The sequence below is a fragment of the Mobula birostris genome, chromosome 3, assembly GCF_030028105.1.
Source record: "Mobula birostris isolate sMobBir1 chromosome 3, sMobBir1.hap1, whole genome shotgun sequence".
Lineage (NCBI taxonomy): Eukaryota > Metazoa > Chordata > Chondrichthyes > Myliobatiformes > Myliobatidae > Mobula > Mobula birostris.
The window spans coordinates 117,642,169-117,656,750 of NC_092372.1; the positions used below are offsets into that span (position 1 = coordinate 117,642,169).

The 14,582-nt window shown below is 41.8% G+C and overlaps 1 protein-coding gene across 7 annotated transcripts in view; it reads left to right on the plus strand.

The window, feature by feature from the left end:
• Positions 1 to 801: 801 nt before the first annotated feature.
• Positions 802 to 14,582, plus strand: part of LOC140195236 (uncharacterized) — a 34,425-nt gene continuing 20,644 nt past the window's right edge. The window contains exons 1-2 of one of the 7 annotated variants that reach the window (XM_072253247.1): positions 802 to 823; positions 9,752 to 10,520. In XM_072253247.1, coding sequence (XP_072109348.1) covers positions 9,773 to 10,520 — 748 coding nt within the window. In that variant the 5' untranslated portion in view covers positions 802 to 823; positions 9,752 to 9,772. The other 6 variants (XM_072253243.1, XM_072253246.1, XM_072253249.1 and 3 more) reach the window with 6 other exon arrangements.

The following is a 14,582-nucleotide window of genomic DNA, read 5'->3' on the forward strand; positions in this document are numbered from 1 at the left end:
TTTCTTAATGGACATTGGACCCATGAACACTACCTCACTAATTTTTAAATTTCTGTTTTTGCACTACTTATTTTAATTAAACTGTTTATTATACAGACTGCATATATTCTAACTGTAATTCAGGTTTTCCCCTAAGTTTATTATGTATTGCACTGCACTGCTGCCGCAAAGTTACAACTTTCACAACATATGCCAGTGATAATAAACCTGATTCTGAAGTACGGGCTAGAACTTTGGGCATAAATGCTGGGCTGAACAATGGGTAGAGTATGAGACTTCTCTAAGGAATTGACAATTAGGCAGTTCCACAGGGTAAAGTATCAGGTAGCAGACAAATTTCACTCTGTCTAGAAGTTTACCTTCATCACATTCTGACGCCTCCCCAAGGCATCGGAAGCCAGTGAAAGAATCATCTTCTTCTTCTTCCCCCAGCAGAATATTCACCAGGTATTCAGTCTGTTCCTTAAATGATGCAGTCACTTCCATTAGGAGAAGAAACTTTCAAGCAAAAGTTACTGTGACTGCCACTTCTTCCTTATAGTATGGCCTTGCACTTTAATCTCACCAGTGTACTTGACCACTCCCAATCAGTAACACTAAATGTTTACTTCTTCCACTTTCAATGTAAGATGAGATACAGGAAATGTTGTAGATGAAGCAATCTTTAGTACATCTGTCCCCAGAGTGACTGTGCATATTCCTTTCTCACTGCTATTGGTTGATTATCGTCACATGTACCAAATCCAGTCAAAAACTTGTTTTGCATACGGTTATACTGTTCATACAGATCAGATCATCACTCAGTGCATTAGGCTACAAAAAGGTAAAACAATAACTATGCAGGAAGTGTCAAAGCTATCAAAAAATGCAGTTCAGGTAAACGCTAATGTGCAGGTTCATGACAAGGTAGATTGTGAGGCTAAGAGTCTATCTTACTGTAAAGGATGTCCATTCGAGAATCTGACAACAGGATGGAAGCTGTCCTTGAGCCTGGTGGTACGTGATTTCAGCTTTCAGGCTTTTGTGTCTTCTGCCCAGTGGTAGAGGGGAGAAGACAATGTCTAGGGTGGGTGGGTTCTATGATTATGCTGGCTGCTTTATTGAGGCAGTGAAGTGGATATTGAACCCATGAGCACTACCTCACAACATTTGTTTTCTCTTTTTGCACTATTTATTTAACTTAACTTTTAAAATATACATACCATAATTCACAGTTTTTTATTATTATGTATTGCAATGTATTGCTGCTGCGTAACAACAAATTTCATGACATACACCTGTGATATTAAACCTGATTCTTATTAGCCACCTCCTGCTGACTGTTATTTTTTGCTTTCTCTCACTGAACCAAATTGAAACCAACACCATTTTACACTGGCTCCATGGGCTTTTACTTCCCTGATCTGATCTGTCAGGTACATTGGCTCTTGACAACAGCCTAGCAAAATTCCATGTAGACTGTATTCAGCGCACTGCCTCATCAACACTCCTGTTTGTGTAACTTCCTGTAAGAATTCAATCCAGTTTATCACTTTCACTAACCGTCACTGCCCTGCTTAACAATATAAACTGGCTGATGGGAGTTCCCCGAGGTTTCAGTGATCTTTGGGACTTAGCCTCTTCTACATCATTGGTTTTCTTGTCTTCAGTAAACAAGGCCCAAAGCTTTGGAATTCCTCTAAAATATTTAGTCACTTCTGAGTAACTCCACTGAATCCAATGGCAAATTAGAGTCATAGGGTAACAGCACAGATACAGGCCCTTTGGGCCATCTAGTCTATGCTGAACTGATCTCCGGCCTAGTCACATGGACCATATCCCTCCAAACCTTCCCATCCATGTACCTATCCAAACTTCTCCTCGATGTTCCAATACAACCTGCATCTACCACTTCTGCTGACAGCTCAATCCATACTTGCTCCACCTTCAGAGTGAAGGAGTTTCCCTCATGTTCCCCTTAAATGTTTCACTTTTCATCCTAAACCCATGACCTCAGGGGAAAGAGCCTGCATGAATTTGCCCTATCTGTACCTCTCATAACCTATAAGATCTCCCCTCATTCTTCTGTGCTGCACAGAAGAACATCCTCACCTATTCATCCTTTCATTATACAGTCATAGAAACAGGCCCTTCGGCCCATCTAGTCCATTCTGAGCTATTATTCTGCCTAGTGCTATTGACTGCAATGATGTTTCATTCGAACATGCATCCTCCACCTTAACTATCCACTAAGTGCATTCTACACTTGCACCACTATCTGAGTGAAGACATTCCCCTTAAATACTTCACTTTTCACCCTTAACCTATGACCCCTAGTTCTAATCTCACACATCTTCTACAGAAAAAGCCTGCTTGCATTTATCGTAGCTATACCCCCATTGTTCAACTAAATTCTGCCTATTGCCTAACTTTTCATAAGTTAGAAGTGTCATACAAATGCAGATTGTAGTTATTGTAAGTAGTGGTGCGTGGTCAAGTGGTTAAGGCGTTCGTCTAGTGATCTGAAGGTCGCTAGTTCAAACCTCAGCTGAGGCAGCGTGTTGTGTCCTTGAACAAGGCACTTAACCACACATTGCTCTGCGACGACACCGGTGCCAAGCTGTATTGGCCCTAGTGCCCTTCCCTTGGATAACATCGGTGGCGTGGAGAGGGGAGACTTGCAGCCAGTCTTCCATACAACCTTGCCCAGGCCTGCGCCCTGGAAACCTTCCAAGGTGCAAATCCGTGGTCTCACAAGACTAACGGATGCCTAATATTAAATTATTGATTCATATGCTATTTCTCAACACTCCATGGTAATTTTTTATGTTTCTTTTCATATCTGTGACTTTGGACAGTTTATTCTCTTAGCAAACAAGGTGAGCGGCTTGAAATTCACCTGACCACGTTCAACAACGGGAAGTCCACATGCAAAGAAAATGCCACTGAGTTATGGAGCACAAGGACGGGCCATGCTGCCTTTTACACTTATCTACCTCCTGTGTGGTCAGGGTTGGCCATAAATATTGCACCCTAGCTCTGTAGGATATGCAGGCCAGGGCAGTATGATATGAAGAGCAAGCAGTGACCCATGTTACAAGCTGCCCCTCTCCACGTAGCTGATGATCCAAAGGAACTGCAGAGACCATTACAGTTTGGCACCAGTGGCATCACAGGAGTTGCCAATCAGCATTGAACTCAACGTAGGACTGTCTTAGGAACCCCAACTCCAGATTTTTCCCTGGGATTTATTCCCGAAGACTTCCCTATCAGTGGGTATAGCCGCCAGGCATTGAAGGTTTGAGATCCGAGTTTTCCTTCTCCTAGATGAGCTGCCAACCATGGCTGACAAGCCCCAACTGCCTCAAATGACTAGCTTAAAGGCGCCAGTAACCTGCCTTTCCCTCTTCTCCTGTCAGCAGAAACAATACCGCTGGGATTAGTAGCTAAACCATATCTGAAGTTCAGGAGCTGGACTTGGTCGTTAGAGGCTCTTAGAGATGCACACCATTGAGAGCATTTACTGTAATAGGTAGTGGGAGCTTATCCCCACGACCTCCTCTGGCTATTTCTTCCTGAAGGAACACCTATCTATTAAATCCATAGCCTTCTGTATTTCAGCAATTCAAAAGATTGTCCAGCTGCTTTTTTAAATAATAAAAATCTGAAATAAAAGCCATACTTGGAATATTGCATTTAATCCTGGGTGCCTCATTTTAGGAAGGATGTGGAAGATTTGGAGAGGGTGCAGAGGAGATTTACCAGGATGCTGCCTGGGCCAGAGGACATGTCTTATGAAGATGGGTTGAGTGAGCTAGGGTCTTTCTCTTTGGAGCAAAGGACAACAAGAGGTGACAAGATAGTAAAAGCCTTTGAGATTGAGTGAATAGCCAGAGATCTTTTTTCAGGGTGGAAATGACTAATGCAAGGGGGCACAATTCTAAGATGATTGGAAGAAAGTGAAAAGAAATGTCAGAGGTAAGTAATTTACCCTGAGAGTGGTACGGGCACAGAACGCTCTGCCGGGGTGATGGTAGAGGCCAATACATTAGGGGCATTTGAGAATCTCTTAGATAGGCACAGTGAATGAGGGAACAATGGAGGGCGATGTAGGAGAGAAGTGTTGGATTGATCTTGAGTAAGTTAAAAGGTCTGTGTTCTACGTTTGAAAACAGAAAATGCTGGAGGTACTCAGTAGTTGACTAGCAGAGGAAGAAAAGGGTTAATGTTTTAGACTGATGGCCTTCTATTCACTTCCCCGTTCCGAGAAAGGGTCATTAAACTAAAAAGTTAACTATTTCTCTCTCCTTCAGTGATACCCAATGTGTTGAATATCCCCCAAATTATTTTTTTTTATTCCGCATTCTATTAATAGAGCTAAGGTGATGTGGAAAATCTAAAATGAAAACAGAAAATGCTCGAAGTATTCTTTCGACCAGACTGCAACAGTGTAATTAGGTAGAGTGAATGTTTCAGGTCATAGACCTTTGTTGGAAACAATTTACCGTAACTTTTCAACAGCTTTTTAAGCCGTCCTTTATCTAGCCATCTCAGTTAAAAAACCAAGGGTCCTGTCTGTCTGTTAAAACCCAGGTAGTTTCAATATGAATTTTATTTTAGTAATTTGTTACCAGGGAGAAAGAAGTTCTTTCTCTATAACTGCTGATAAGGGTTTTTGTTTATTGCCTTTAGTAAATGAAAGTTTCTCCTGACAGGAATTGGCAGCTAAATTACTCAGCTGGAAGGTTCCAAGTAGGAAGCATGCCAGTTTCTGTAAGTTCTAAATCAATACGATCAGAGGTTAATGGTCAGGTTGTTTGCATTGCAAATAGATTGAACATAATAACATAACCACTCTGAGCAGATGATAGGCTGAAGGTGGGGGCAGGACTTGGTCACAGTGACACAAGCAGGAGGACAAACACAGAAATATTGGAAATTTGTTCAGTCTTTGGAAACTATCACCCTATTAATTCTCTCAGCTGAACAGCAAAGTATTTGTAAAAGCTGTGCAGGTGTGTTTATCCCATAGCCAGGAATAGAGATCATCCAGTCAAATCTCAGTTATTTTTAATGGTGCTTGCTGTAGATGAATGACCTGCTACATTTCTGATAATAAGAACACTGAGTGCAATATTGGGTGGTGAGGTGATTCGAGGCATTGGGCGAGTTCTTTCTTGTTAATGGTAAGTTGCAGGTAAAGAATGCAGTCATGCTGCTTTAATTGGCGGGATGACGTTTCAGCTGTTTGTGAGTTTAGTAAGAGTTGTTCCAAACAGATTGACCCTGAGGTAAGATGATCTGTTACTTCCTGTTTTTTTTTCTCTTCTTGAGCTGGGTTTCAGGTGATTTAAGGGAAAATGACTCCAATGCAAATCTAAACACCTGACTAAAATGATTCAACTTTTATCTTGATTGCGTCTCTCCTCTGTTTAGCTAATCAACAAATCAGTTTCAGAGTGCATTGTGTTCTCATATTGGAAGTTATGTCGTTCTGTGATCTAAATGATGAATGTAAACTGCTCAGGCATATTGGAACCAGTCTTTCTACGGTCAAGGGAAGAGGTCTGTCTTCTACACTGATTCAGGTAGGCAATAAGGATCTAATTCCTTACTTCAAAAAATTCTTCAGCATTTGGGCATTGTTGGTAAAAGATGCTGATAGTATAGTCATTGGACAGGAATTCAAGGTTTCAGACCTAGTGGCTTTGAAGGACTGGTGATAAATTTCCAAGGCAAATAGTGAATGGCTGAGAGGGGAACAGGAAGGTGATGGTGTGCCACCATGCTTGAAGGCTTCCTCTTTCTGTAACTTAACTTATAGACAATGAAACAGAAAGAGACACCATTCAACCCATCAACTTCATGCTATCTCTCAGCAGATGTAAAGGTTGTGGTTTTGGAAGATATTGTTCCCCAGCTCAGGTGAGTAACTGCAAAGCAGTATTAGTAGTTGTACTGCTTATGGTGGTGGATGGTGTGATAATACTGAGAGTTGATTTGTCCTGGAAGGTGTTAAATCTTTTGCTGTTGATGGATCCTCACAATCGAGATGAGTGGTGAATATCTTCATTCATGTTTGAGGAGGAAGGCTTGAGACATCTGGAGGTCAGCAACTTGCTGCAGGATACCCAGCTTTGACTTAAATTTATCATCATTGTATTATTGTAATTGGGCTTCACCTGGGCTCCTTCGTTAGCTGAAAGACTGCAAACAGAACAGAACATTGTGTAATCATAAACAAGAGAGACTCTGCTGGTGCTGGAAATCCAGTGCAACACACAAAAAATGCTGGAGGAACTCAGCAGGCCAGCCCGCACCTATGGAAATGAATAAATGGTCAACATTTCAGACTGAGACACTTCTTCAGGACTGGAAAGAAAGGGGGAAGATGCCAGAATAAAAAGGGGAAGAGGAAGGGAAGGAGGATAGCTAGAAGATGATAGGTGAAGCTGGGTAGGTGGGAAAGGTGAAGGACTAGAGAGGACAGAATCTGATAAGAGAGGAGAGTGGACCATAGGAGAAAGGGAAGGAGGAGGAGATGCAGAGGGAGGTGATAGGCAGCTCAGAAAAGATAAGAGGTTGGAGTGGGGAATAGAAGAGTAGGGGAGGGCAGGGATTTTTTTTATCAGAATGAGAAATCGATATTCATGCCATCAGATTGGAGTCTACCCAGATGGAATATAAGGCGTTGCTCCTGCACCCTGAGGGTGGCCTTCCAGTGTGCTCTGTGGAACCAGCAGCAGTCTGAATGGAATAGCTGGACTGGAGTGGGTGGCACAAAGCTGAATATCCATGAAGCATCATGAGCTACATCAGAAGCAGCAAGACTGTCTTCAACCCAAATGTGAAAACTCATGTTCCACCATGTCTCCCACTTTACAGTTACCACCAGGTCGCACCTTGGTGTGTCGGGTTCCTCAGAAGGGTGTCTAGGATTAGCAATAATCAGGATCAGGAACAGTTATTACCCTAAAACCATCAGGCTCCTGAACTGGTGTGAATAACTTCACTCACCACAACTCTGAACTGATTCCATAACCTACTGATTCACTTTCATATTCAACAACTCATGTTCTCAGCAATACTTTTTAAAAATTTGCATAATTTGTCTTCTTTTGTGCATTGGGTATTTTTCCATCTTTCTTTGTGTATAAATTCATAAATTCTCTTTTATTTCTTTACTTCCTGGAAATGCCTGCAAGAAAATGAATCTCAAGGTACTTTGAACTTGACTTTAACCAGCGGTAAAAATTCTGGTGTAATTATAGGATCAGAGGAGGTGGCCACCCCTGTTGATGGTGCTGTAATCAGAGTACATTTGTTCTTCAGGAGCTGATTGTGAGCTAATCTAGAAATTCCCCTTTCTGGTTACACTCTGTACTCTTGTTCAGCATGAGAGGATACCGGCCATTGTCTGAAGGCGGTACAGTAATCAGCTGGGTATTTCTTTATGCAGTTTCTATAAGGATCTGGCGACACGCTAAGCCCACCAAGGACTATTCCGATCTGCATACCACTGCCTTGTCACTTTGTGTGGGACTGGATATTCCAGGGATTGTGGTGGAGGAGTTTGGCCAATTGTATGATCAAGTTCCATGAGTTTAATTTATGCCAGGCTTAACTTGTCCATTGGATTGCTCTCCTAATTAAAAAAAAAATCGGTTCTCAGATATCTCAGATCATCAGTTTATAATCAAAGTATACAACCCTGAAATTCTTCAATTCTCCGCTAGCCATTTAAATCAAGAAAGAAAAGAACAGCAACCCCCAAATCCCACCTCCCACACAAAAAAATGAGAAGATCGGGCGAATAAACACAAAATATAAAAACAAGATTTTATAGTCCAAGTCCACATCCAAAAATGCAGAAAAAACTTGGTCAGCACTGTCGGCAGCAGCAGGCTCTCCCTCTCTTCGGTAGCGTACCAGAGCAATCAAAAGACAGGCAGCCGGTACGGTGCCTACCCTCGACTCTCACTTTGATGCTTCAATCACCCTCGTTGCTGTAGTCGGCGAATAGTAGAAGCTTTAATCGGGGCCAAACATCGGCCCCGATTAAAGCTTCTACGAAGTTTGCACATGCTGTCTCTGCCCCCCGGAATCCTCCGGGGGACTGCGGAGCACTGGAACACCAAAACGATCTCCCGCACTCGCCACGATACCTCAATCGCCCTCGTCGCTTTAATCGGCGGAATGGCTGTTTGCTCATGCTGCCTTTGCCTCCCCGAATCTCGGAGACGGCAAAGCACCAAAGCGATCTCCAAACAGCAAAACACGATCTCCAACAGTTCCAGAGTCATATCCAAGACGAGAAACAAATATAAAAGACATAAAAGAAGTGAAGAAGATGTCGACCAAAGGAGCGTTGTACGCAGGCACAATCTTGTCTGCGAGGACAGGCTGTGCACTTGAATCCAGGGCTGAATAGTCGGCTGGGTTTTATTTTTATTTTAACATGGCAGATTTTGATGCAACTTGAGTGGCATAAAATTCTAGTTGAAGCATCAGTTGATTCTCAAAGACACAGTTATAGCTGGTCAAGTGTCACATCGATGTCAGACCGGATATGAGGAGAAAATTCCCTTATCTGTAGATTATTTTTTGGAATGTCAATCCACTTTTGCCAAAATAAAACTAGGTTCTTTAATTAGCTACTTTAAAATTTTACACCTGTAATGGTGGGATTCGAACACTGTCCCAGGACATCAGACATAGAGGATTTTCGGAGTGATGGGAAAAAGGAGACCTCTGCTAACATGGTGGTGATGGGCTGAACAGACTCCTTATTTTCCATTTCAATTCTATGCTTCCATAGTTTCTGTTGTAAAGCCATCAGTATTGCCTCTATTTACTACTCCACTATTCTATCTTCTTCAATGATCGTGCCTTCAACCTTTTCCAATTTAAGTTCTTGACTTCCTCCTCCAAGATTTGCCTCACTGCATTGAGTGATTTGTTGCTCTTTGGTTGTGTGTTGTCATGTAAAATCTGAATTTATTCTCTGGTGCATAAAGAATCCAGGTTTGAAAAACGATCTGAGAGAGACTCACAAATAACAGCAGTGCATTCGGAGCTTCACATATATAACCCAAAGAATTGCAGGGTGGAAAAAACTGGCAGTTCTACATGGACTCTCACGTTTCCTTACAAAATCAGGGCCAATTCTCCTTTTGTAATTCAGTGCAAATTTCTTATTTGGTTATTCTTCAGAGTATATTAAAGAAGCTTTATAGAAATCTGGAAAAGCAGCTTAATGGAAACAAAAAGGTGAATTAAAAGTAGAGTTCTCACAACATGGAATGAGTTAATGGGTGGCTCTGTAGCATAATGGTGCAGGTAATAGAGCAGCTCACTCACTGAGACCTGGGTTCTGTCCTGACCATTGCTCCTATTTGCACTTTCTCCCTTTGATCATATGGGTTTCCCCTAAAGATGAGAGAGTTAATAGATTAATCATCCACAGGCAATTCCCCCTGGTGATAGAATCTGAGGGGACTTGATGAGGATAATGGAAGTGTAAAAGCTGGAATAAGATCTGTGTAAATGGGTGGTTGATGATCAGGGCAGACATTGTGGAAATATGCTGGCACCAAAATACATAAGACATTTAAAATAGGGATATATATGTGGGGTAAAAAGGGAATTTAAAAATGAATGCATATGGAGAGAGGAATGAGATTTGTTTAGAGGGCAGATAAGCCAAATGCACTTCAACTTCCATGAAGGAATGTTTGAATCAATTAGTGAATGAACATGTTTTTTTTTACAGTGAATTTCTGAAACTAAAGCAATGCAGTCACTACCTGAAGCTCATGCCACCAGCCACCTTGGTTGCTCAGAAAACGTTGTGAATTTGAACTTTAGCAAACTCCAGCCAAGAAGAGTGGTCGAGGTCTACATCAAACGCAGCTTAAGTCTAAAGGAAGGTGGTGCCAACAACAAGATAATGAAATGGAGCTCTCTTCCAGGAAATGTCTCACCAAAAAACATGAAGTGCAAGGAGGGAGCTGGCCTGAACATTCCATGGAAACATTGCAGGGGTCAAGAAAAAATGCAAAGTGAAACAGAGGGTCAAAAGCATAAAGATAAAGCGATGCCTTCCAGCACCAGCTCTTCAAACATTGAGTCAAGTGTGGAGAAGTCACCCAGCAAGTGCAGGAGCAAAGATGGGAAAAAAGGAAAAAAGTCTCAAACCTTCTTTGGAAAATTTGTGAGTTCCCTGTGGAAAAGGAAAAATGATGAGAAGAAATTTGATGGGCATAAAAGATTGAGAGACCCTGGGCCTCCCCTAGCTGAAAACCCCCCAGAACACAATGGAAAACAGCACCTTGCTGGAATCCAGGAGCCACCTGGAGAGCTGCCCATCATTCACAAGCTCAAGAAAAGAAATAGCCTCCGGAGAGTGCTCTCTTTAAAGAGGAATAATTCTGAAGTTAAAGACATTGGGTTGGCTGGTCCAGGAGCCAGTAAGAGTAAGGATGTCCGACCCAGTCTGCTGGATCTCAACAGTGGATGCAGGCCAGAAGAAAACATATCAGGTATGATATATATCAGAAAAATATAACATAGAAATACAGTTGTGTCAGCATGAGTTAATCAGTCTGATGGCCTGGTGGAAGAAGCTGTCCCAGAGCCTGATGGTCCTGATGTTTATGCTGTGGTACCATTTCATGGATGGTAGCAGCTGGAACAGTTTGTGGTTGGGCACCCTGGCCTAAGACTTTTGCACAGTACTGTAGTAATTTCATGTATTGCACTGTACTGCTGCCATAAAGGAAAACATATTTCATGACATCTGTGAGTGATGATAAATCTGATTCTGATATGGGTCTCTATTGCGGATTAGAGTGAGAAAGGGGACAGGGAGAGGGGAATCGTGGTTGGGGAAAAGGGAAGGGAGAGGGGAGGGAGTAGGAAGCAGCAGAGAGACATTCTGTAATGATCAATAAACCAATTTTTTGGAATCAAATGACCTTGTCTGGTGTCTCAGGGCTGGGTGTTTCTGCACCTGCACCCTCCTCCCACCCTGGCACACCTTCTCTGCCACCTGTCCCACACCCCTCCCATGGCATCCACCCTCGCCGTTCCCAACACAACATCCTTTCCTCCCACCAGACTTATAAACTTGCTGTCAGCTCGACGCAATACTTATGTGCCAAAGACCTTTGCACAGTACTGTATGTCATGAAAATCGTTTTGCAGCAGCAGGACAGTGCATGGCAGAAAGTTTACTGTAAGTTACAAAAACAAATAATTAGTGCAAAAGAGAAATAACAAGGTGTTGTTCATGGGTTCATGGACTGTTCTGCAACAAAGCAACATGTTGTTACAAAAGCATAGCGAGGAATTGAAATTTGCCTGCTTTTGAAGAGTTTCACCAGAACTCCTTAATGTCCTGTGTCCCTACGCACGTTAATTTTAAAAATTGCAGATTCTGAAAATCTGAACTGAAAAGAAAAACTACTAGAAATATACAATAGACCAGGCAACATTTGCATAGAGAGACACAAGGTTAAAATTTCAGATCAAAGACTTTTCAAAATAAAAGCTGTGAGAAAGGTTCATTGATCTGAAATCAGTTTTTTCTTCACAGATGCCACTTGACATGATGAGTATTTCCAGAACATTCTGTTCTTGTTTTCCCAAATCCTTGCATACATACTCATCTCACTATATCATTATTGCTTCTATTCCTACTCAAATACATCAAGCCCCTCTGAAAGTAACACCCCAAAAAACTTCTATAGCAGCAGCAATCTCGAATCTGGAGTAACAATTATTTTGTTCCCCTTTACACTTGTGTACTGGAAATGACATTAAACAATCTTGAAGCCTGAATCTTGGAAAAGCCCTCCTCATAATCTAAGGCTATGAAACTTAATTTCATATGCCTCAGCCAGTAGGAAAACTTCCTCCCACATCCCATCTGTACAGTTCCGTAGAAAGTTTATAACTTGCAAAGAAATTCCCCTTCATTCTTCTAAACTATGGTAAACAAAGGCCTAGTTGTCCCTTATACTTTAGTTTTGGTACTTCCCCTAGTCATTCTAACCCTTCCTCTTCCATAATAAGGGAAGTCCATTAACTTAGAACTTGCCTGACCTTGCCTTATCTGAGACATTGCCTTTGTCCTATCCATTCCCACTTGTTTTCTCTCTTTTCCCAGTTGTGATGAAGGAACTTCAACTTTAAGCATTAACTGTGTATCTTTCAATAGATGCTACCTGACCTCATTGGATGTTTCCAGCATTTTCTGTTTTCTTCTTATTTCTAGCATTGTAGTGTATTTTGATAATCATTTACAATTATGTATGTCCCTTTGCTTTTGAATTCCTCAACATAGAAAACACCTTCTTTCAGCTGCAAATCATTTTAACATATTAAATAAAGGTGAAGGTCATTCCACAATCTTGTATGTCAAGGGATCATAAGCGTAATTTTATGGAAGCTTTCATCCAAATATTACCATCTATTCCATGTTGGATAGCTCTAGTACCTTTTCTTGCCCTATCATTAAAATTGCTGAGACTTTGGACTCATCTTTGTAGAGGTTCTTAATCTTTCCTGCAGCTGTTGTAGCTGGTGCTGGTAATATCTGATTGTGTGCTGATTGGCATACAGAATAGGAAAGGCTACGTCTATACTGAATACCCTCTTAACATCAGTAATATCACTCGTTTCGTAAGTAGACCAAACATTTAGTGGCGGATGAATCATACAATTTCATAAACTGCATTCATTAGAATCAGAATCAGGTTTATTATCACCGGCATGTGTTGTGAAACTTGTTAACTTAGTAGCAGCCAGTACATGATAATATAGAAAACAAATAAGTAAATCAATTACAGTAAATATATATATGCATATTAACTAGATTTAAATTAGTGCAAAAACAGAAATAATATATATTAAAAAAGTAAGGTAGTGTTCATGGGCTCAATACCCATTTAGGAATTGGATGGCAGAGGGGAAGATGCTGTTCCAGAATCACTGAGTGTGTGCCTTCAGACTTCTGTACCTCCTTCTTGATGGTAACAGTGTGAAGAGGGCATGTCCTGGGTGATGAGGGTCCTTGGCAATGGACGTCACCTTTCTGAGACACCACTCCTTGAAGGTGTCTTGGGTACTACAGAGGGTAGATGGAGCTGACTAATTTTACAACTTTTTGTAGCTTCTTTCGGTCCTGTGCAGTAGCTCCCCTCCCACCAGACAGTGATGCAGCCTGTCAGAATGCTCTCCACGGTACATCTATAGAAGTTTTTGAGTGTTTTAGGTGACAAACTAAATCTCATCAAACACCTAATGAAATATAGCCACTGTCTTGCCTTCTTAATAGCTGCATCAATATGTTGGGACCAGATTAGATGCTCAGAGATCTTGACACCCAAGAACTTGAAACTGCTCACTCTCTCTCCACTTCTGATCCCTCTGTGAGAATTGGTTCACATTCCCTGGTCTTACCCTTCCTGAAGTCCACAATCAGCTCTTTGGTCTCACTGATGTTGAGTGCAAGTTGTTGCTGTGACACCACTCGACTAACTGGTATATCTCACTCCTGCACACCCTCTCGTCTCCACCTGAGATTCCACCCAATGGTCGTATCATCTGTAAGTTTATAGATGATATTTGAGCTGTGTCTAGCCATACAGTCATGGGTGTAGAGAGAGTAGAGCAGTGGGCTAAGCACAAACCCCTGAGGTGCTCCAGTGTTGATCGTCAGCGAGGAGGAGATGTTATCACCAATCCGCACAGATTGTGGTCTTCCAGTTAGGAAGTCAAGGATCCAGTTGCAGAGGGAGGTACAGAGGCCCAGATTCTGAAGCATATCGACCAAGGTTGTGGGAATTATGGTGTTAAGTGTTGAGCTATAGTGAATGAACAGCATCCTGACATAGGCCGTGTGAAGAGCCATTGAGATTACGTCTGCCATTGACCTATTGTGGTGATAGACGAATTGCAAAGGGTCCAGGTCCTTGCTGAGGCAGGAGTTCATTCTAGCCATGACCAACCTTTCAAAGCATTTCATCACCGTAGATGTGAGTGCTACTAGGCGATAGTCATTCAGACAGCTTACACTGCAAGACAAACCAAGACCGTGGTAATGCAGCTATCCGTAATCCAGTGAATCCACATACAATTCAGCATTTGTCACATTCAGGGTGCACTTTTTTTATTCAATCCCCAAATCTGCGCTAAAAACTCAGTCATGTCGTTGTTTGCACTATCGTTGTTGTATCATGTGGACGTTGAATGTCTTTAAATGCCTCCTAGTTAATTGTCTCCTGTTCCTTTCTGATGTTCTTGGTGAAGGAGGTCAACCCCTGCTGGTTTTAATCAACAAGAGAACAGTGTCTATGCACTGGCCAGATGCACACACCACAGTGGTGCTGCAGTGGAAGTGATCACTCTTTGATGTCTATCCTTCTGATAAAAAAAATACTGATTTTATCAAACCAGTCACTGGCAATTACCGGATTGCCAGCCTCATCTTTCAGTTATAGTGGTCTGCCTACCCAGACTGTGGTCGCGTGCCATTTCTCCCAGTTAGTTTAACCATTTAGGTATTTTATTAGAATTTGTAGCTAGATTAAATTATGCAC